The sequence below is a fragment of the Mustelus asterias genome, chromosome 16, assembly GCF_964213995.1.
Source record: "Mustelus asterias chromosome 16, sMusAst1.hap1.1, whole genome shotgun sequence".
Taxonomy (NCBI): domain Eukaryota; kingdom Metazoa; phylum Chordata; class Chondrichthyes; order Carcharhiniformes; family Triakidae; genus Mustelus; species Mustelus asterias.
In genome coordinates, this window is record NC_135816.1 from 56,543,774 (window position 1) to 56,567,638 (window position 23,865).

The 23,865-nt window shown below is 43.4% G+C and overlaps 1 protein-coding gene across 2 annotated transcripts; it reads right to left on the reverse strand.

Moving 5' to 3' along the window:
- Nucleotides 1-1,612: 1,612 nt before the first annotated feature.
- On the reverse strand, nucleotides 1,613-23,477 carry bod1 (biorientation of chromosomes in cell division 1). 2 transcript variants are annotated; one of them, XM_078231157.1, is made up of 4 exons: nucleotides 23,220-23,477; nucleotides 12,419-12,543; nucleotides 8,121-8,320; nucleotides 1,613-3,828 (listed from the first exon to the last, which is right to left on the reverse strand). In XM_078231157.1, exons 1-3 carry the CDS (start codon nucleotides 23,337-23,339, stop codon nucleotides 8,122-8,124), a joined length of 444 nt encoding a protein of 147 aa, XP_078087283.1. In that variant the 5' UTR covers nucleotides 23,340-23,477; the 3' UTR covers nucleotides 1,613-3,828; nucleotide 8,121. The 2 variants fall into 2 exon arrangements, with proteins under 2 accessions (XP_078087283.1, XP_078087282.1); XM_078231156.1 differs by having other exon boundaries at nucleotides 3,307-3,828; nucleotides 8,133-8,320; nucleotides 23,220-23,427.
- Between the last annotated feature and the right edge of the window lie 388 nt (nucleotides 23,478-23,865).

Genomic DNA, 23,865 nt, shown 5'->3' on the forward strand with positions numbered 1-23,865 from the left:
TTGGATGACATGTGGCCTACTCAAATCGAAGTGAATCTAATCCAGAAATATGGCCTTTAGCAATGTTAGAATCAAATTTAGAAAAATAACAGACATAAACTATTACACCAAGGTGAAGATATTCAAGGCATCTAGGAGCCAGCATATACATTAACTGACAATAAAAATCATCATATAGGTCAACCAGACCCAATGAGCAACACAATTTTGGACTCTACCACAAATTAACCCTAGATACTGAATGCCAGTACAATGGGTGCTTGTGCACCTTTTACATTACTAAAGGTGTGTAACCATGCATTTGCAAGGGACCAGCCCTACAATTAGTTCACAGAACCAGCAATTCTACATCATTTGTTACCTTTATAAATGGTACCCTGTTGACTCTCAGTCTAGACAAAAAGATATTTATGGCTTTCAGTAATTTAAAGATGGTCTACTTTAAGCAGAGTTCTCTGAAAGCATAGTCTTGATGATCCAGTGATTCAACTAAAATTTGGAAGCTGTGCAAAAATATTGGAAGCACTAAAGGTTTCTAACTTGATACCTGGCAAAGTGTGACCCTCTTAAATAGACTATTAATGCATTTGGAATTCAAGGAGGCAAATATCTGTTTTTAAGGGTCTCCAAGCAACATAAATGGTTCAAATTACTTAAACTGGTCACAAAATAAATACACAAAATAAAAACCCTGAGCATTTTGGGACTTTACTCTCCCATATTTTACTTCACATTAAATATTCCAGTAGAAGGAGAAATTATATTGAGATGTGTCTGTAAATTACAAAATTAACTCCTGAACTGATATGGTTGATAAAATATGGAGTGGTTACAAGAGAAAGTATATGTGCAGAATGTAACAACATATATTTGGGCTCTCCAAGTTTTATGCTGGTAGCCAAAAGCATACCTGTTGCTTCAACCTGAACCACTATTCCTTTTTCATTTCTTAATTTTCTTCCCTTCTCTCCTGAAAGTACTGATTGCTCAAGGTGCCATTTTGCACAGTCAAGCCTGCAAAGTTGAGAGCTTGTAGGGGACTTAACCATGGAGGTGGTCTTGCAACTTCACAAAGGGAGATCATCCATTTTAAATAACTGTGGCCAAGCATTCAGAATTTTGACTTTGGGGCTCAGTACTGAATTAGTGCACATTTCTAATGGTCCAAACTTTGGCTTCAGATTTTAGTCACCTATAGATTATTGACACCAGAATCAGAAACCTAGAATTAAGGCAGAAATCTGAATTTTGAACTTCAGCAGGTCGACAGTCCCCAGGCCTATATTACGACATTTCAGAAAGCACTGTACAAAATGACGAAAAATTATGCTTGATTATTCTCTTTGAAATTCAAACCAATAATCAGGAATGAATTGGTGCAATAGCCACGAGGTACTGACATTTCCAATTCCTAGCAGATCAATATTTTCTCAAGGAGAACCCAGATATTATTGTAGAATGAAAAAGCAGGATCATCCAGTAAATGTGTAAAATAAGATACATTTCATTACCCGTGGAGGAGAGGGAGGGCGGGGGGGGAGAAACTATTCTGTTTAGGGAAGTTTTCAAGATTAGGAAAAGGAATCAAATTTAAAAATTTGTTTTTTAAAAAAAATGCACAAACTGTAAACTTTTCATTTGCCCTAATTTATACCTTCCTCCATCCCCAGATCACTTTAAGGCCGTTCATATTGGTGTATGAATAATCAGTGACTATAAAATCAAACAGCTCAAATAGATCTGGACTAACGAGACTGCGAGCATCACTGCTGAGCCTGAACCTGCCATCATCCAATGTCCACAAATCTATTTGCAGTAGCCACTAAGGAGCAGGAACTTATTACAGCAGGGGCTCTGAAACCAGTTGCGGTGATCCATTCTGCTAAAGATTCCCCAAGTTAGTACAGACCACAGACTAAATATGAAGCCTTTGAGCTGCCTTATCCTGGTGCCAGCATTGTAGGTCCACAAAGAAATATCTACTCTGTCACTGGGATAGGAATCTGAATTTAGCATTGTAAATACAGGGAGCTGACTCAAATGCAGGCTCATAGAATCGGAGCTAAAAGAGTGCCAATACGAAAATGGCTGTGTGTGATACAGTCCCATCTCTCAGCCAATGAAGCGGTGCACCTTGCACTATAGTCCAGTTGCACTACACTTTGCAAAGCCCAAGTAGTACAAGATTGTTTTATGGGTTGACTGCATCACTCCTTGTCTAAGAGCTGTTGCTTTCAAACCATGGGCCCCATTATAGAATTATGTTATCCGTTTTATTTTGCTGTATACACAAGTGCATTTTGCATCTCAGATGTAGCACGGAGGGTGGTGGCACAGTGGTTAGCACTGATACCTCACAGTGCCAGTGACCCGGGTTCAATTCCAGGCTTGGGTCACTGTCTGTGTGGAGTCTGCATGTTCTCCCCCGTGTCTGCATGGGTTTCCTCCGGGTGCTCCGGTTTCCTCCCACAGTCTGAAAGGCGTGCTGGTTAGGTGCATTAGCCATGCTAAATTCTCCCTCAGTGTACCCGAACAAGTGCCGGAGTGTGGCAACTAGAGGATTTTCACAGTAACTTCATTGCAGTATTAATGTAAGCCTACTTGTGACTAATAAATAAACTTTACTTTAAAATTGGCCTGCATTGGAAGGGACCTCTGCCAAGACACAGAATGAAAGATGGAGAAAAATCCAGCAGTGTTTCTACACTATCAGATAGCTTGCATGCAAGTGATGCTTTCGTAGCCTCAAATTAGGCAACAATTGAGTTCCTATTATATCTAATTTTCCTGAAGTTATAATGCAATATTTGGCTTTTCAAATACCGAAAAGGGGAAAGAAAAATCTATTATTCAGCATAATAAGGTAACAACTCTTGTCCCATGACATAAGGCTCTTCTGAGAACAAAATTGCAATTGTAAAACTGGACTAAACGTGCTCTCACTGATTACCATAGTTTTCAGTGTACAAAGATCTAGTTTACTTGTATCGAGAGAAGAGCTATAAATTCTGCTGTATAAATTCTTTAGAACAAATAGAAGCTTTCAATACAAAATTTCTAGAGTAACATTTTAACAAAAGATTTCCTGAAAAACTAGTTAACCCTTTCAGTACTGAATTTATATAACCGATCAAATTACTGGCATACAGGGTCTACCAACTAACGTCCCATGAATAATTGGATGCTGAATGTTTTAAAAGTGATGAGAAAAAACAAAGAATAGACAATGATTTTACTCTCAGCATTCTATGAACCCCAAAATGTTAAACGTGTATTTTGTAGAAGAAATGCTATTGCAGTCCTCAAAGGGTTAAACCACTATTTACTTTTTAGAAAGAGGAATTGCTGTTGAGTAGGTTGTTTGCTATCTTTCATGAAATACAAAATTGAAAATTTAAAAAAAAACTGATCTCTTTAGTATACGTCCTCCTTCAATGGAAATCATAATTTGTCCAGTTATAATAAAACATTTTCTTCATTTATTCTGACCGTCTTAATATTTTTCAAAGTTTGAAATGTTGCCCAAAGCATCATAGCATCTGTTCATATTCAATCTTCAAAGTTCCCAAATTCTGTCTGTAATTGAAATCCATCAAATTCCATTTTTACTTCAGTGCCCAGTTACTATCGCTTCCTCAATTTAACAATGATGCAGCAATGCTGCTGTAAACAATAGACAGCATTCAACTTAGTTTATGCTAGATAAGCACCTTTGCCCCAGAGTAAAATTTATTCTTGACTGATCGTGCAACAACAGCTGAAGATATCACTGAAGGTAGAAAACAGTCAGTCGTTGTTATGCTGGTGTTAGGGCATTTGAAGCGTTACCTGCAAGAAAATGAACAGCTTTCAATACTAGTGCAGAATATCGTAAATCTGAACTTTATATATTCTAATAGATCCAAAAATGTTCTTACATTTAGGGTAATTACACACAAGGATTTATTATTTTAAATGTCAAAACTGAGCTGCCTGTACACAAAGCCTTGTCATCCATCATTCCATTCTCACTGAATGATACTGACTCCCTGTCCTCCAGGGTATTATAGTTAAAGTCCAGTTTTTGGTCTTTAAATGCATCTATGGTCTTGCCCGTCCTATCCTTGGAACTGCTTCCAGAATTGTATCCTTCATTTCTCTGACTCTGGTCTTCTTTGCATTTCTTATTCCCATCTCCCTGCATTGAGTTTCAACTGACTGTGTCCTACTCTCTAGAAATCATTACTGCTGCCTCTCAGCACCAGGGACCCGGGCTCGATTCCTGGCTTGGGTCACTATCTATGCGGGGTCTATATGTTCTCCCTGTGTCTGCGTGGGTTTCCTCCGGGTGCTCCGGTTTCCTCCCACAGTCCGAAAGATGTGCTGGTTAGGTGCATTGGCCGTGCTAAGTTCTCCCTCAGTGTACCCAAACAGGCGCTGGTGTGGCAACTGGGGGATTTTCACAATAACTTCATTGCAGTGTTAATGTAAGCTTACTTGTGACACTAATAAATAAACTTTAAAAATTAAATTCCTATACCACACCACTTTTGTCTCTACATTTCTAAACCCCAGGTTGTCATTCATCCAAACTCTCTCACTACGGTTCAATGGGTTTGTTTTATTCATTCCCTCTTTTCCATCTCTTTATTGAAAGCATCTTGAAGAATTTTCCTTGATAAAGAATTCAAGAAATGCAAAATATATTGTTGGCATCCTTTGCTATTTCACATTGGATAGATCTATCAATACTCACATTCATACATATAGAAAGTGCAAACTAAAACACGGTCATAAAGAAAATCACTGTTAGCACTTCAAAACTATATTTAAAATATATTGCACTGGTAAAGCATAAACAACTATACACTGAACAAACTGGAATATTAAACACAATTTAGAAAATTTTCATAAAAGCTAAATATTGCTGGATATCTAAAAAAAATCAAAATGCTGGAAAAAGTCAGGTCTGGCAACATCTATAGAGAGAGAAACAGAGTTAACGGGCCTGGTTTTACCATCACGTTGCGCTTGTTTTCGGGAATGAAACCTTGATAAAGTCGGGCATGAGATGAGTAGCCCGATCCGTGCCTGCCTCCACGCTGGTTCCCCCCTTATCAAGGCTGAAAAATGGTCACAATCGGGCAGGCGCGATGGTCATTTAAATGCGTACGGGTCCGTGCCACTCTGCCTGTGATCAGCGGGTGTGAAAGGAGGGGGGGGGGGGGGTCCGCTGCTACTCTACCTGTGATCAGTGGTGGGGGGCCACTGCCATTCTGCCTGAGATCGGTGGGCGGAAGGGGGGGGCCTGCAATTGCTCTGGGTGGCGGGGGGGATAAGAGGGTCAATAATGTTGTGGGAGTGGGGCAATGTCTGTGGGGGCCAGGAGGAGGCATTATTCGGCCTGGGACGGATGTGGCAGGTGAGCAGCAGTCTATCTTTTTTTTGCACAGAAAAAAAGATAGATCGAGAGTGTGTATGGGGGCGCCTCAGAATGGGTCTAAAAGTCTGATCTGAAACACTCTCAGTTTCATGTCCGCCCAGCACTGAGAATCAAAATGATAAAATAGGGCCCAATGTTTTGAGTCTGTATGACTCTTCTTCGGAGCTGAAAAGAGGTAGGAATGCGATGAGTTTTATGTCATTGGGAGTGGGTGGGGGGGCAGGGAGCAAAATAGAAGGTTAGGATAGGTTGGGGTTAGGAAAGATTAAATGATGTCATGGACAGAAGACAAAGGGAGTGGTAATGACAGGAACGAGAAGGTTATGGTCAGTAAATTTACAGATGACAAAAAATTTGGTGTGGTAAATAGAGAGGAGAAAAGCCTTAGATTACAGGGTGATGTAGACGGGCTGGTCAAAGGGACAGAACAGTGCAAATGGAACTTAACCCTGAAAAGTGCGAGATAATGCATCTCGGGAGGACTAATAAGGCAAGAAAATACACAATGCTAGGACGCTTGGAAGTTCAGAGGGACCAAAGAGTGCATGTTCAAAGGTCCCTGAAGGCTGCAGGACAGGTAGATAAGGTGGTTAAAATGGCACACGAGATACTTGCCTTTATTAACCGAGGCATGGAATACAAGAGCAGGGAGATTATGATGAAGCTGTATAAAATGTTTGTTAGGCCACAGTTAGAGTACTGTGTGCAGTTCTGTTTGTCACATCATAGGAAGAATGTTATTGCACTAGAAAGGATGCAGAGGAGATTCACCAGGTTGTTGTCTGGGCTCCAGCATTTCAGCTATGAAAAGAGGCTGGTCAGGTTGGGGTTGTTCTCCTTAAAACAGGGAAAGCTGAGGGTGACCTGACTGTATAAAATTATGAGAGACATAGATAGGATAGGAAATATCTTTTCCCCTAAGTTGAGGGAACAATAACCAGGGGGCATAGATTTAAGGTAATGGGCAGGAAATTTAGGGGTGATTTCAGGAAAATCATTTTCACCCAGAGGGTGGTGGGAATTTAGAACTCATGGCCTGAAAGGGTGGTAGATACATGAACCCTCACAATACTTAAGCAGCATTTAGATGAGCACTTCAAATGCTCTAGCATATGCTGAAAAATGGGATTAGAACAAATGGTGCTTGATGGCTGGTGCAGGCACGATGAGCCGAAGGACCTCTTTTTGTGCTGTAAAGCTCTATGACCAGAATACCCCAACCTCGCCTGCGGCTGGGATTCTTCAGTCTTGCTTCAGTGGATGGAGTTTTAGCTGAGCGCCAAAGTCTCCGTTCTCACTGGCAGGGCGAATTAGATTGCAGAATCCCACCCATTGACTATGACTCTATGAAAACAAAAAATAAAGAAGGAGTTCAGAGTTCATGGTGTGAAGTCCAGAAGGCTGTAAAGTGCCTATTCAGAAGATGAGGTGCTGTACCAGTTTGCATTGGCCTTCACTGGAACATTGCAGCAGCTGACAAAAAAAATTGATGCGGTAAACAGAGAGGCAGAAATGTGAGCATGAGTGCAAGATGGTGAATTGAAATGGCAAGCAACAAGAAGATTTGGGTCATGTTTATGAACTGAGAGAAGGTGTTCTGCAAAGCAGTCACCCATTTTACGTTTCGTCACCCTAATGTTCCCTCCCACTGTGAGCAGCAAATGCAGTAAACTAAACTGAAAGAAGAGCAAATGAATCTCTCCTTCATTTGGGAGGAGTGTTTGATGGTAAAGGATGAGGAGGTAAAGGGGCAGGTGTTTTACCTGCTGCAATTGCTAGGGAATGGGACAGGGATGAGGTATTGGGACGACAGAGGAGTGGAACAGGGCGTCACAGAGGGAACTGTCCCTTTCATATGGAAAGCATAACAACGTTAATCACATATTAAAATGAGCCCAAGCAGCTTTTTCAACCTCTTGATAAGAACACATTCTGCACTGTTCCCCAAATAATGCTAAGGTAGGGAGCAGTATAGATAGAAAAACAACTTTTCTAACTGACTTTACTTACAAAATGAAACAATGGGAAGACTTCATTAAACTATTGCTAATGCACAAACAAATAGAAAAAAAATTACTGAATCACAATGACAAATCAGGCTAATTAGAGTAAATGCTTTTAATAAAAAGCTTTAATAAAAATTCTGCAGCCAACAACAATCACAAGATGATTTGTGAATCTAAATTTTAGCATGGTGTAAATGAGTGCCACAGCAGAATAGACAATGACCTTCCAAATCCAACCATGCCTGCTGATATGAATATCTGCTGGATGTGAAAGAAAAATGGCAGCCTCAATCCAGAACAAAAATCAGCTCTAATTCAGATACCACAGATTAATAGAAACTCACAAAAGGAATGTCCTGTGGATAGTGCGGCTCGATGGGCCAAAGATCTTCTCCTGCTTAATACTGTTACTAGGTTTTACTCTGCAATTTGTTCTTTTGTATCAGACTAGGTGTGTTTGTTGCTGCACTGGGTGCCTAAGAATACTGCAGACGCAGGCAATTTTATTACCTGTGAGTTACATGTCCCTTTGTTTATATGGCTTCATTAGCAACTTGGAAGAAAATATAAGCCTAATATTTTTAACATTATGACAATGAACTTAAAATTTTACTTTTCTCAATGTGAAAATGATATACAAAAAAACAAACAAATGAATGCAAAAAGAGAAAAATAAAAAGATGATACAAGACCTCAGGGTGTACCTGAAGCTGGAGCAGGGAGCTCCTGTTTTTCAGGCTCTGGAGGTGGATTTGGCACAACTTCCTCATTCATTTCTGTAGCCATAAATTCATGGACCGCCTTCTCTATCTGTGGTTTGAATATGTGATACAGTTTTGGATCCACGACCTGAGAAATAATTCTGTCCACGCCCGATTCCAACATGCCTGATCTTGGGTACATAAATAATGATAAAATTATATAGTGCCCTTTTTGCAACATCAATTGCTTAGACCAGAGCTATACTCATTCTCCATACTCCATTAAAGAGACTACAAAGGTAACTTACATGCATCTCATGAAAATGTCTGACATTGCCACCTCATTGCAAAGTAAAATTGAGACCAATAGGTGCAAAAATGTTCCAAAATATAAAGAAACCATAGAAATAACTATTGCAATAATGTTAAGCAGACAGTAGTCACTTTAGTAAACTTAAAGCACTAATTTTTTTTGAAAAACTAGCTGATGTTAAGTTACCATTGCAAAAGATTTGCTTGCATCAAAAATGCTATATAAATGCTAGGAGTGAATCTTGTATCAGAAATTAAATTTAACAGTATTTGCACAACACATGTCTAGGTTTAAATTAGTAATTGAGATAGTTTCTACTTATCCCTCCATATTGAATGCCATATCAAACCGAAATAAAGTAATTACTTCCAGGGGACAGAGGTTGTGTAGTTGATACTGACAGCACTTGGGTAAGAGAAAAACATCAGTTTGGCAAACTATTTTTTAAGCTGTTTAATTAGGTATTCAAGTAAAGAAAGATTACGAAAGGACTGAAGAAAAAGATTATAAAATGCAGAAATGGTTCCTTCCATATTTATATCTAAGAGAAGCTCAGCAAAAATATTGGGCAGAATTTTCCCGTCCCGTCCGCCACCAGAATTATAGCGGGCGGGGCACAGACCATGCAACGGTCCTTTGACCTTGGGTGGAATTTTCTGGCCTTGGGGCGAGCTCGGCCTGAAAATCCCGCCCATTGCGTTTGTTACTGAGGTCACAATACCTTTTACATATCATTTTAGATGTGCTATTTCTTCAGTAGAGTCATGCACTTTTATTAAGATAATTAGCAAATTCAAAATACATGAACAGAGGGACTGCAATATAGGCAGCCTAACAAATCCACACACTTGCATTTCTAGGCTACATGTAACAGCAGCAATATGTTGTGGAAAATGGTCACTGGGTGAAATTTTCAAGGAGAAAAAAAATCACAAACTGTTTTGAGATTGTTGACTTTTTTGAAAGGACGAGGAATTAATTATTTTTCAGACGCAATTCCAAGTGTGTCAGAATAGTCTGGAGGTAACAAAAGGATGGATGAGGTTTCAGCAGCAGAACATCTAAGGCAGGGGTGGAGATTGACTATGTTAAGGAGGTGAAAATAGGTTGTGTTAGTGACAGAATGGATATGTTTAAAGCTCTTCTAGGGGGCAAAATGTTGAGGTTGCTTACAGTCTGCTTCAGCCTCAGACAGTTGTCAGGGAGAGGGATGGAATCAGTGGCAAGTTAGTGGAGTTTGTGGTGGGGACTGAAAACATTTGGCTTCATTGTGTTCAGTGTTTAATTGGAGGAAATTTCTGCTGATCCAGCGTCAGATAAGCAGTCTGACAATTTAGAGACAGTGGAGAGGTTGACAGAGGTGGTAATTCTGGGTGTCATCAGTGTGTGTGAGAAAACTGGAATGTTTTTGGATATCACAGAGTGGCTGCTTGTAGACCACAAATAGGTGGGATCCTTGGGGAATACCGAAGGAATAGAAAGAGAAGCCATTGATAGTAAATCTCTGATTATGATTAAATAGATAAGAATAGAACCAGGCGAGTGTCTGGAGAAGGACTGGAGGAGGATGGTGTGATCAACGATACCAAAGGCCTCAAACAGTTTGAAAGGAAATAGCTTGCCTTTGTCACAGTCACGTAAGATTTCATTTTGGACTTTGATCAGAACAATTTCAGTACTGTGGCAAGAGCAGGAACCTGACTGGAGGGATTCAAACATTGATGTGGGTACGAATTTCAAGGCAACAACAGGTTCAAGGATTTCGCAGAGGTAAGGAAGGTTGGAGATGGGGCAGTCGTTTGTAAGGACAGGGAAGGTCAAGGGCTGTTTTCTTTTAGGAAAATGGCGATGATAACAGATTTGAAGGAAAGAGGACAGAACCTGAGGAGACAGAACCATTAACTATGTCAGCTAACATGGGAGCAGAAAGGGAAGTTGGGTTGTCAGGAGTTTAATAGGAATAGAGTCAAGAGAGCCAGAGCTGAGTCTCATGGACAAGATGAGCTTGGAGGGCATGAGAAGAGTTAGGAAAGAGAGAAATAAAAAGGGAAGACAAGTTCAGGGGGAAGGCAGGAAGTGGCATCTTAGAAGTTTTGCCCGCAGGGCCAGAGGAAAGGAGGTAAGTGACAGAGGCAGGTGATCGGATGGTCTCAGTCTTGGTGATAAGGAAATCCATGAAGTCCTTGTCTTCATCATTAGAGGTGAAGAGAAGAGAAGAATTTAAGAAGATGGCTTGCAGTAGAGAAACAAAGTCGGATGTTACCTTTGCATGACCTTTGCAGAATGAGTGGGACCTGATAAAGCTTTATGTGGCCCAGCATGATCTGGTAGTGAATGGCTAAGCCAGTTGTCCTCTACATCCTTTGAAGTCTATATCACTTCGACTTGAGGCAGCAGATATGCTGGCCATACCAGGACAATAGCTAGGGTGAGAGAGAGCAATGGCTTTAACAGGGACTAGTGCATTGAAGTTGCATGTGGTTTAGAAGATTGGTAGCTGCCGAAACATCATGGTGAATGGAGGACCAAAGGCTAGATAGTTGGCATTTTGAGTGTGCAATTTTTAAGTGAATTGGGTGAAGAATTGGCTGAAATATGGAATGGAAAAGGGAGGAGAGTGGAAAATGATACAATGAAGTGATCTGAGATGGCCTTACCTTTGATTGATAAGGTCATGTAAGTCAACTGGCAAGGTCAAGCTGGGAAGTCCTGAATAGGAGTTGGAGAGTTTATATGGAGAATAGGAGGACAGTGAACTCTGGAGGGAGAACATGATGAATTGAAATGGAGATTAAAATCACCATGGATGAGCGGTCGCGCACTGTAAAGACTGAGGAAGGAAAGAAGTGGAAATAGTTTGTTGAACAAATTAGCATGGTACTTAGGTGGGCATTGAAAATCAGAACTTTAAATAAGCGGCGAGAAGGGTGGAAATGGAGAGATGTTCAAATGAGGAGGCAGTGCCAGAGAAATAAAGGAACAGATCAAGATGAGATTTAGCTAGTAGCACTATACCACCACTGCGGCAGTCAAACTAAAATATGTGATGAAAGCTATAGCCATGTGGGGAGGCTTCAGTTAAGAGGAAAGTGCCACCACCCCTCAGTCAGGTTTCAGTCAAGACCATGACATTGATGTGATTATCCACAATAAGCTCCAATATGATACAGTCTTTGTTTGTGAATGAAAGGACAGTCTGAGAAAGAGGTGCAGAGGAGCAGTGAGAGGTGAGATGTTGAAGTGCAAAGGGTCAGCAGTGGGAAGGGCAAATTGGATATGGAGTAGATTGACAAGACCAGTCCTTACTTAGCCAGCACACCGAGTGGGAATATAGTGAGAGAGTAGGATGGGGCAGTTTGGAGTGCTGGCCATAAGGGGGCAGCACAAGTGTCTGTGTACATTTTGGAGGATGCAGAGAGACAGAGGGAAATTGTAACTTTATCTAAAAGGGAGCCAAACCTGGCTCAGTGGCAAAAGAGTAGTAAGGCCGTGAGTACTGATGTGTTGGGAATTTGGGAGGGCAGAGTATGTGACAGGGAAGAAAAGATGCACAACGATTAGACAGACGAGTCTAACAGGGGCAGAGAAAAAAATAAAAAGTAAAATAAGCCACATTTATGCAATCTGTCCTGAGAGTCAACTCTCTAAGCCCCAATATCTTTCTGGTGAATCTACATTACACTATCAACTCGACAAACAGATCTTTCCTGAAGTGCTTTGCTCAAAACTGAACAATAATCTAGATAGAGTCCAGCCAGGTTTTTAAAAATCTAGAAATAAAACAAATTGTGATCAGTAAAGTGATATTAAAACTGTCAGATTGTGGCAAAAACCCAAATAACTTGGGCCGTAAAGCCAAGATGAAAGCTGCATTTCCAAACTTGATGGAGGTGTAAATCAGGCAGCATGAAAGTAGCCAGGCGATGGATAAAACTCTGGAAGCTGTGAAAAGATTTAAATAAAATAGTGTACTCACTTACAGACCCTTTGTCGAAGTTCATTACGTAGCTGATTTTTGTTAAGACTTGGATTCCACTCATGATTAGCCAAGTGATTGGATACAAAATTATCAACTCGCTGTCTGAGATTCTGATAGGCTGGCTGCACAGGTTAACAGAAATAGGTTAAAACAAAGCAAATTAGGTATCAACAATTTAAATGTACTGTATAATACTGTACACTGAACACAATCAAAATCCCATCCATACTGCTTAATGCAAATGGCACCTCCTTAGAGTAACACATTGATTTATTAGGCAAGGACTCCATTGACTTATCCACAGTCAATGTTTTGCTCTCTAAGTTGAGTCATAAAGCCTTAAAAAGATGGTAAACTGTCCCACGTGAAACAGAAGATGTCCAAAAGCAAGTAACTTGGGCACTCTCTTAGCCACACATGAACACAGTGCAGAACATTGAAAACAAAAAAAGACTGCAAAACAAATGCTCCAGAACAGCAGCTACAATCATCCTATCCACAAAAAATGATTCATCATAAACTGACCCCAAAGCTTCCTATCCAAGACCATCAAGTCTGCAACATTGCCAAATATACGTACAAACTTGTGGTTATAATGTTCAGATACTCAAGGATAAATGCAATGTACAGCATAAACTGGAGATTAGAAGTCAAAACATATTGGGGCTGATTTTACTCAATGGACGGGACGAGCTGGTAAAATCACACGAGTGGCCAGAAATTAGGTTTGTGCCCGATTTCGCGCCTCTCGCAATCATACTGGCACCAGATATCTGGCGCATTTAGCCTCCCACCCATTTCTGGCAAGAGGCTGAATAAGTTATTCAAATATATGTAAAGACTCATTTCCATGTGATTAGCAAGCCCGAGATGCAATCGTCCCAGCTTATTTGCCTTTGTGGCCTTGACGAGAGAGGTTCTTTCCGGCAAGATTCATGTATGGTCCCCACAAATGAGAACCATTCATGATGGCCTCCCCGGTAGAACCAGAGGCCATTGAGCCCCCCCAGGGAGGTCAAGGGCAAGGGTGGGTGTCCCTTGGGCAGTGCCAGCCCAGCACCCTAGCAGTGCCCAAGGGGGACTGGCACTGCCCACTGGTCAGTGCCGGGGGGGGGGGGGGGGGGTGAGGCCTGAAGGGAGCAGGGCGATTGGATAGGGAGGGTGCCCCGCTGCCACTCTGCAGAAGATTGGTGGGGGGGGGGGGGGGGGAGAAGAGAAATTGATCTTGGCAGCGAAGGGAGGGGCGGCAGTGGTATTTCCAGGCGGTGAGGGGCCCTCGATTGGCACCCCAACCACGACCCTCAAAGTTTACTCCCTTCATAACCAACGCACAGTATCAGCAGTATGTACCAGAAACAAGATGCACTGCAGCAACTCACCAAGGTTCCTTCAACAGCGCCTTCTAAACTGGGGACCTCTACCATCCAGGACAAGGGACGCAAGACACATGGGAACACCAACACTTGTATGTTCCCCTCTAGACTACTTACCATCCTAACTTAGAAATATATCACTGTTCCTTCACTGTGGCCGGGACAAAATCCTGGAACTCCCTTCCTAACAGCACTATGGATGTACTTACATCACAAGGGCTGCAGTGATTCAAGATGCTAGCTCACCAGCACCTTCTCAAGGGCAATTAGGGATGGGTCATAAATGCTAGCCTAGCCAGCGATGCCCACATCCTAAGAAAGAATAAAGAAAGGCTTCAGAATCGGTATGACATTGTGATGATGAATTTCTGCTCTCAGCTGTTTACTCCGTTTGTATCGATTGTCTGCTGGCTTTTTGCACTCATCATGAATGATGTGGAGAGTTTTCCCATCGTGACCACATCCTTGAATCAGAGCTCTGGGCACTCAGCTGGTCTTTTGGCATCGACTGTCTCCCTGTACAGCATCCTTGGGATGCATCCATCTTCTATCCTGCACACATGCCCAAGCCAGCAAAGCCTTCTTTGCTTGATAAGCACTAGCATGCTCGGCATGCTTGGCCTAGAAAGGACTGCATCATTGGTGAATGTCTTTCCATGTGGCGCCAAGGATGTGTCTAGAAATCAGATATGTGAGATATTAAGTTTTTGTTCTTGGTAGGTGCACGTTGTCCAGGCTTCAGTGCTGAGGATGCAGGCCTTATAGATAAGCATCTTGCTTCTGCAGGTCAGTTTGCTATTTTTTAAACAATTGTTTTGATAGCTGGCCAAAGTTGGTGGCTGCCTGATGCATGACCTGAGCACTTTGTCAAGACACAGGTTTCTGCCATTATAGACCCATGGTAACAATTGCTCGTAGTGATGTGTTGAGTCTGACCACCAGCAGAGACATAAAACCCTGCTCCATAACTACAGTTTTCTTGACATTGATAACGAGGGATAACATGAGCCAGGTATGGGGCACAATGACCCATAAGCCTTTGGAGCTTGTCTTCTGTCTGGGCAACTAGTGTAGCATCATTAGCATAGTTCCATGTTCACGGCATGTCATACATTGTCTTGGCTTTCAGTCTGGATAGGTTGAGGAGTTTCTCATCATGTGTGGAGGGACATTGCTTCCACATCAGCAGGGAGAGTATAAATCAGTAGGATCCAGAAAGGGATAGCAAAGAGAGCTGGGACTAAGACACAGTCCTCGTTCATTCCATTCTTGATCTCAAAATGGTCAGATGTGGAGCCTTCAAAATAAATGGTGCCGTGTTTGTTATGAAAAGGCCATATGAAACTGCGAAGCTGGGAGGACCGCTGATATCCTCTACTACCCAGTACAGGCCTGTCCTGCTCACTGTGTCAAATGCTTTTGTGAAATCTAGAAAAGTAAGCATTTGCTGCTCTTTGCACTTGTTTGAGTCTGCCACCAGACAGTCCATGTAGGTGGGAACTACAAGATGGTCTGTATACAGTGGGCTGACATCCAGCAGGAGGCTCACCTTCAGATGGCATGACTACTTACTCAAGGGTTATATTCCTATCATTTTCTCAGTGATTGTATTCCCACCCAAATCATAAGGGCTGGGTTCAGGCTCCACTTCAGACTTCCCCAATGAGCAGTGCACAGAGTGCCAACAGAGGTACCGTGTTTGCTGGGTGTAGGTGGCAGGCCACAGCACAAATGTTAAGTTGGGGCTGGGTTCTTGCATCTTGATGGTAGCCCAGCCATAAGATACTCCAAAAAATGTGAAGATGGGTACAGAGGGATACGGACCAAACATGTGCAATTTGGGCTAGCTTAGTGTTTTTAAAAAAGGGGCAACATGGACAAGTTGGGCTGCAGGGCCTGTTTCCATGCTCGAAACCTCTATAAAGGGGGCACCAGAACACTACCTCAGCTCTTTCCCTAGCAAGTGTTTCAAGATTCCCATGAGAGACTGGTTGCGTGGTATCCGAGGATAGAACACAATAGACTAATTTGGCATATGTCATCCACTCTGCAAATATGTTTATAGAGCACAGTTTTAAATTAGCCCCCACTTAAACTGTCCAAACTCAGTTTTTGAGGTCAGAATAAATTCCTAGAATTGATGATGGGATAACAGAATACTAACAATTTTATAAATAAAATATTGGATCCAAGGCAGTAGTTTTGCTCTCCTTGTGAATGCACTCTTCATCATCCAGTAACCTTTATGAATGTTTGACATAAAGCTCAGGCAATGAACTCAACCGGAGGTAAATACAGACAGAATTAGACCTCGACTGATAGATTTGCATGCTTATGCAATGGCTCCAAAATCACTTTACAGTTATATACACACACATCGAACTTATTCCAAACAGTGAAATAAAACACTGTAGAGGGAATACAATACAATAAATATCTTGTGCCGCTTGTTGCAACTTATTAGGGCTGATACATCAGTCTATTGCAGAGATGTTGAATTTTTACTATTAACCAACTAAAATACTATTTCCTACTAACGAACATCCAATCCTGGCTCCATAGAAAGTTATGATGTAGAGATGCCGGCGGGGTATAGAACATAGAACATAGAAAGCCACAGCACAAACAGGCCCTTCGGCCCACAAGTTGCGCCGATCACATCCCCACCTCTAGTCCTATCTATAGCCCTCAATCCCATTAAATCCCATGTACTCATCCAGAAGTCTCTTAAAAGACCCCAACGAGTTTGCCTCCACCACCACCGACGTCAGCCGATTCCACTCACCCACCACCCTCTGAGTGAAAAACTTACCCCTGACATCTCCTCTGTACCTACCCCCCAGCACCTTAAACCTGTGTCCTCTCGTAGCAACCATTTCAGCCCTTGGAAATAGCCTCTGAGAGTCTACCCTATCCAGACCTCTCAACATCTTGTAAACCTCTATCAGGTCACCTCTCATCCTTCGTCTCTCCAGGGAGAAGAGACCAAGCTCCCTCAACCTATCCTCATAAGGCATGCCCCCCAATCCAGGCAACATCCTTGTAAATCTCCTCTGCACCCTTTCAATGGCTTCAACATCTTTCCTGTAATGAGGTGACCAGAACTGCGCGCAGTACTCCAAGTGGGGTCTAACCAGGGTCCTATAAAGCTGCAGCATTATCTCCCAACTCCTAAACTCAATCCCTCGATTAATGAAGGCCAGTACGCCGTACGCCTTCTTGACCGCATCCTCCACCTGCGAGGCCGATTTAAGAGTCCTATGGACCCGGACCCCAAGGTCCTTCTGATCCTCTACACTGCTAAGAATGGTACCCTTCATATTGTACTGCTGCTTCATCCCATTGGATCTGCCAAAATGGATCACCACACACTTATCACAGGTAAACACAGTAAGAAGTCTAACAACACCAGGTTAAAGTCCAACAGGTTTATTTGGTAGCAAATGCGTTTGGTACCATAGCAAATAGCATTTGCTACCAAATAAACCCGTTGGACTTTAACCTGGTGTTGTTAGGCCTCTTACTCCATAGAAAGTTAACATACTGGGAACCTCAATTTAAAGGTTAGCTTTCACCTGCTTCAGCCATCTTGATGCTCAGTGATTACCCCCCACCCCAATATTTTAATCTCTGGGTTTTGCTGACACCCATAAAGCACTTCAGCTTTGTTCGAACAATTTATAAATTGTTTAAATTGTTTAGTTGAATTATTGTTCGTTACATACTGTTCATCATCTATTATACTCCATATAAACACACGCAGCATCCCTCCCCACCGCCCTGCTCCCCCATTCCCATAATTATCCTTGACATCCCTTATATAAATCTATGAACTGCATTAACAAAGTCAATTTAATATTACAAAAATGAATCACAATCTAGTTAGCCCTCCAGGATGTCAACATTCTTTGCAAGTTCCCATATTTTCAACTTGTGTTAAAAATATCCAAGTATTTGCCAAGAAAACATTATTTATGTTCATATTTGTTTACTGATAGAACTACTATGTTCATTGGTGTGTCTGACACATCCAGAAAATATACTGGAAGGTTGTCAGCAAATTGCGACATAGTATTTCAACTCAGTAGCTTGAAGCATGATAAATCAGAAGAGCAAAGCTCAAAACAGTTTATATCTGTCAGCTGAACTCCCTATTGGATTACGACATTCCAATTCACTGACAGCAGTCCAATATCATTTATATTTAAACAGTGAAGTTTAAACAAACAGCCATCAAGCTGTGTGATTGAATATAGAGTCTTAAATTCCTTTTTTGCAAAACTTCCTGCTCACTAACATTGGCATATGATTGATCGAGAACCAAAATCAGTCTCTTAACAAACCACTGGGTGTCTTAAAGTGTCTCTCTCTCTGGATGCGGAGTTGCCAGCGTTGGACTGGGGTAGGCACAGTACGTAGTCTCACAACACCAGGTTAAAGCCCAACAATTTGCTGGTACAAGCTTTCGGAGTGCTGCTCACTCACCTGACGAAGGAGTAGCGCTCCGAAAGCTCGTGCTACCAAATAAACCTGTTGAACTTTAACCTGGTATTGTGAGACTTCTTACTGTCTTTCTCTAGAATCAGTGCTCCCCCAACTCTGTCTCACCCCCACCCTGGAGCCATGTGCTCCCCTCTCGCCCCCCCACCACAGAGCCGGCGCTTCCCTCTCGCCCCCACCCCGGAGACGCGCTTCCCTCTCGCCCCCACCCCGAAGCTATGCGCTCCCCTCTCACCCCACCCCAGAGCTATGCGCTCCCCTCTCGTCCCCACCCCAGAGCTATGCGCTCCCCTCTCTCCCCCACCCCAGAACGATGCCCTCCCCTCTCATACCCACCCCAGAGCGATGCCCTCCCCTCTCGTACCCACCCCAGAGCGATGCCCTCCCCTCTCGCCCCCACCCTGGAACCTGCGCTCCCCTCTCGTCCCCACCAATGAACTGCGATGCGCTCCCGTCACCCCCTCGGCCTGCAGTGACTGCTCCCCTCTCGATCCCGTCTCCCAACAGCGAGTGTTTCACACCCTCTGTCTTTCAGTCTCCCTGGAGTGGGCGCTTCCTACCCTCTCACTCCCTCCCTAGGGTGGGTTTTTTAATTTCATTGATGAAATGTGAAAATGGCTGGCTCGGCCAGCAATTATTGACCATTCCATTGTGATGCTAATGTGCCTTTATGGAATGTTTTTTAAAAAATCATGTTCTCTGCAGTTTGTAAGCAGTCCTTTTGGTTTCATTGTGGCACCGGCTGCCTGCATAGATGTCTTTTTATTGCTCCTTCATTGGTTTAGCTGGGGTTTTGTTTATTTTTGATCTGGGCTTAATGCACTGGCTTGGAATTTACGACTGGGTGGCAGGTCATGTGTTTTGGACTTTTTTTTCATAGTGAACTCAAGGTTTAATTTTCAATTTGGCTGCTGGCTGCTGTTTTAGTTAGGTGGTGTTTGGATATCAGACTGAAAAGCAGTGTTTCTGTTTTTCTCTTTCCCTGGTATTGTACATTCTGCTGGCTAGCTGGAAGCAGGTATCCTTGCCTTCCTGGAGTGAAAATTCTGCTGTTGATGGTTTGCTAGTTAATACCGACAGCCTCTGTCTCTCTCCCTTGTGTTTTGGGAAGCTGTTCTGACTTTAAGCTTGTGTGCGCGCATGTGTATGTGTGCGTATCAAGAGGACTGCAGCATCCAACCCAAGGACTAAGTTCCAGCATCATGTGAGCATTCACATTTTCTGTGCTAAACCTGTGGCAAGGGTTTTATTTATGGGATTTGTTTGGTTGGAAGGATATTTAGCTGTTAGGGTTTATTACAATATCATGTTTTTTTCTTGTTTGTAATTGGTAAAAGTTGTTAATTTTCTTTCTATACATGTTAACTGTATTCTTAAATAAACTTTGTTTGATAAAAGCCCCCTAGTGGGTCAGTTGAATCATATCGGAAGTGAAACATCTCATGCTTACCCTGGCCAAATTCAAATTGCAAAAAAATGACCCAGGCGGACTTCATAAAACACTTGGGAGTTTCTGACCTGAATTATAACAACTAACTGCTCTTGGGAAAATGGTGGTGAGCTTGTCTTCTCGAACCACTGTAATGCTTGTGGCTTAGGTACACTCTTTGTGCTGCTAGGAGGGTGTACCAGGATTTTGACCCAGTGACAGTGAAGGAACGATGATTATTTCCAATTCAGAATAGTGGATGGCATGGAGGGGAACTTCCAGGTGGTACTGTTCCCATGCACCTGCTACCCTGGTCCTTCTGGATGGTGGTGGTCGATGCTATCTAAGGAGCCATGGTGAGTTCCTACAATGCATCTCGTAGATGGTACACACTGCTGCTGTTTGTAGGTGTGGTGCGAGTCAAGCAAGCTGCTTTGTCTTGAATGATGTCAATCTTCTTGAGTACGTATGAAGCTGCATACATCCAAGCCAATGAGAGTATTCCATCACATTCCTGACTTGTGCCTTGCACATGGTAGACATGGAGAGTCAGGAGGCGAGTTCCTCACTGCAGGATATTTAGCCTTTGACTTGCTCTTGCAGCCACAGTATTTATATGGCTAGTTCAGCTTCTGGTCGATGGTAACACCAACGATGTTGATATCCCAGGATGGGGGTTTAGTGATGTTAATACCATTGAATACCAAGGGATGATAGTTAGATTTTCTCATGTTGGAGATGGTCACTGACTGGCACTTGTGTGGGGTGAAAGTTACTTGCCACTGGTCAGCCCTGGATATTGTCCAGGTATTGATGCACTTGGACATGGTTTCTGCTTCAGTATGAGAAATTGGTGCTGAATGTTGTACAAACATCAGCGAATATCTCCATTTCTAACGTTATGATGGAAGGAAGGCCATTGATGAAACAGCTAAAGATGGTTGGGCCCAGGACACTATCCTGAGGAACCCCGGCAGTCCTGGTACTGAGATGATTAAACTCCAACAACCACAAGCATCTTCCTTTATGACTCCAACCAGTGGAGAGTTTCTCCCTGATTCCCACTGACTCCATGTTTTGCCAGGACTCTTCGATGCCTTACTCGGTCAAATGCTGCCTTGATGTCAAGGGTAGTCACCCTCGACTCACCTCTGAAATTTGTCTCTTTTGTCCATGTTTGAACCAAGACTATAAGTGGTCAGAAGCTGAGTAACCCTGGTGGAACCCTAAACTTCAGTGAGCAGGTCATTGCTAAGTAAGTGCCGCTTGATAGTAGTGTTGATGACCCCTTTCATCACTTTACTGATGGGGTGGTAATTGGCTGGGTTGGATTGATCCTGTTTTTTTGTGGACAGGACATAACTGGGCAATGTTCTATACTGCTGTGTAGAAGCCATTGTTATAGATGTACTGGAACAGCTTAGTTAGGGGCACAGCTAGATCTGGAGCACATGTCTTCAGTATTATTGCTGGAATATTGTGAGGGCCCGTAGCCGTGGCAGTATCCAGTGCCTCTAGCCGTTTCTTAATATCATGTGGAGTGAATCAAAGTGGCTGAAGGCTGATGCTGGGCACTCTGGATTATCCACTTGAAGATTGTTGCAAATGTTTCAGCCTTACCTTTTGTACTGATGTCCTGGGCTCTTCCATCATTGAGGATGGGTATATTTTTGCAGCCTCCTCCTCCAGTGAGACGTTTAGTTGCCCACCATTATGACTGGATTTGGCAGGACTACAGATCTTAGATCTAATTGATTGGTTGTGCAATTGCTTCACTCTATAATTTGCTGCTTATGTTGTTTGACATGCAGTTGTAGCTTTCACCAGGTTGACACCTCATTTTTAGATATGCCTGGTGCGGTTCCTGGCATGCCCTCCTGCACTTTTCATTGAACTGAGGTTGATCCCCTTGCTTGGTAATAATGGTAGAGTGGGCGATATGCCAAGCCATGAGGTTACAGATTGTGGTTGAATACTCTGCTGCTGCTAATCGCCACAGCAACTCATGAATGTCCAGCCTTGAGTTGCTAGATATGTTTGAAATCTGTCCCATTTAGCATGGTGGTAGTGCCACACAACACAATGGAGAGTATCCTCAATGTGAAGATGGGACTTTGTCTCCACAAAGATTGTGCGGTAGTTACTCCTACCAATATTGTCATGGACAGATGCACCTGAGGCAATCAAATGGTGATGATGTGGTCAAGTGTGTTTTTCCCTCATTGCAGACTGAATCTAGCAGCAACGTCTTTTATTGATGACACTGGAGTCCCCCACCCACAGTACTACATTCTGTGCCCTTGTCCTGCTGTGCTTCCTACAAGTGGTGTTCAACAGGGAGGAGTACAGACCATCAACTTGGTAGGAGGCAGGTATGATGCATTGAGCCTTCATGAGGGCCAGAGTCGACGTTGATGGCATGATAGCAATGTTGATGATCGCAGGTCAACTGCCTCCCAATCGTATACCACTATGCTGCCACCTCTGCTAGTGTCCAGGACGTGATCTGTAAAGTACACAGTTGTCTGACTGTTCTGTGACACAACTCTTCCAATTTTGAGAGAAGCTCCCAGATGATAGTAGGAAGGACAGGGCTGGGTTTGCCGTTGTAATTTCCAGTGCCTAGGTCAATGCCGGGTGGTCTGACCAGTTTCTTTCTTTTTTACTGACTTTTTAGCAGTTTATCAACTGAGTGATTTGCATTTGAGTCAGGCATATTGCTGCAGATCTGGAGTCAGGCCAGATTAGGTAAGAATGGCACATTTGTCTTCCCGAAAGTACATTAGTGAACCACATTCATCCTTTCCTGACGTGGTCCCAACCAGGGTTCCCCTTTATCCTAAGTCTCTGGTTTACTAGTCCAGGGACAATATCCTCCTACTCCCTTTCCTACTTTCCTGGTGCCCGGAGGCACCTTGAATCACTGTGTTGCTGGTCTATGGGATAGTAAGTCACTCTTAACTTGGATTAATTCCTAGACAGAACCTGCCCGGCACCGGCTCTCCCGGGAACCGAAGGACATCAGAGTGTCTGAAACCCACCCATTGCCCCACCAGGTCCCAGATTGCCTGAGGCAAACAAATGGTGAGGATGTGGTCAAGCGTGTTTTGGCACCACCGCAGACTTAGTCTAGCGGTAATGTCCTTTAGTCTATACTGGTGTAGGCTACCTTGGCGAATGACATTGGAGTCCCCTACCCAGAGTACATTGTGTGCCCTTGTCCCGCAGTGCTTCCTACCAGTGATGTTCAACAGGGAGGAGGAGGGTGAGGCGGTATTGTCCCTGGGCTGGTAAACCAGAGACCCAGTGTAAAGCTCTGAGGGACCCTGGTTGGGGGGGACCAGGGCAGGAAATAAAATGCATGTGGGTTCACTAATGTCCTTTAGGGAAGACAGCTGCTCGAGCCGGACGCCAGAAACGGGGCCCCCTAACCCAACCGCCGGGCCCCTTGGCGGCCCGAGGGGGGCCCAAACCCGGGCCTCGCTCTCTCTCTCACCTTGGTATCGACATCAGCCAGACAGTCTCTGCGGAACTCGTCGAACAGGCCGCGGCTCTTCAGATGATCCACGATCATGGCGATGAGGTTGGGATCTTCGGGCGGCAGGTTCTTGGCCATGATGGTGGAAGGGAAAGCCGGGGCCTTGCTCTGAACCTCACTCGGGATTGTCAAGCGCTCGGCAGGGCAGGCAGGCAGCGGCGGCAGTGCGTCTGCGCACCCAGCGGCGCGCTGCTTTCTGGGGGATGTAGTTCCTCGCCCACTGAAGCCGCGCGTGCGCGACTCCAACTCCCAGGTGGCCGTGCGAGCAACAGGGCCCGACCAGGGAGCGCGTGCGCATTAGTCTTTGCTTTGGCAGCTGTCATAGAATCCCTACGGTGTCCTTTTGGTAAAATTGGAACTGACTAATAGTCGACACTGTTCCTTAGATGCAGGTAAAAGTCACACATAATAAGCAACAAAGCTGAGAAAGAGCTTCAAAAATGTTGATCCCATCTCCTTCCAAGAAAATACCAAAAAGCAGCATGAATAAAGGTCAATTGCCTTAAGGTGATTGCACAAGTTATTTTCACATTAACATAGAATTTATCCTTCATGTTGCATAATCCAGTTATTATTCCTGAAAAATGTTCCACCCTTCCAATCA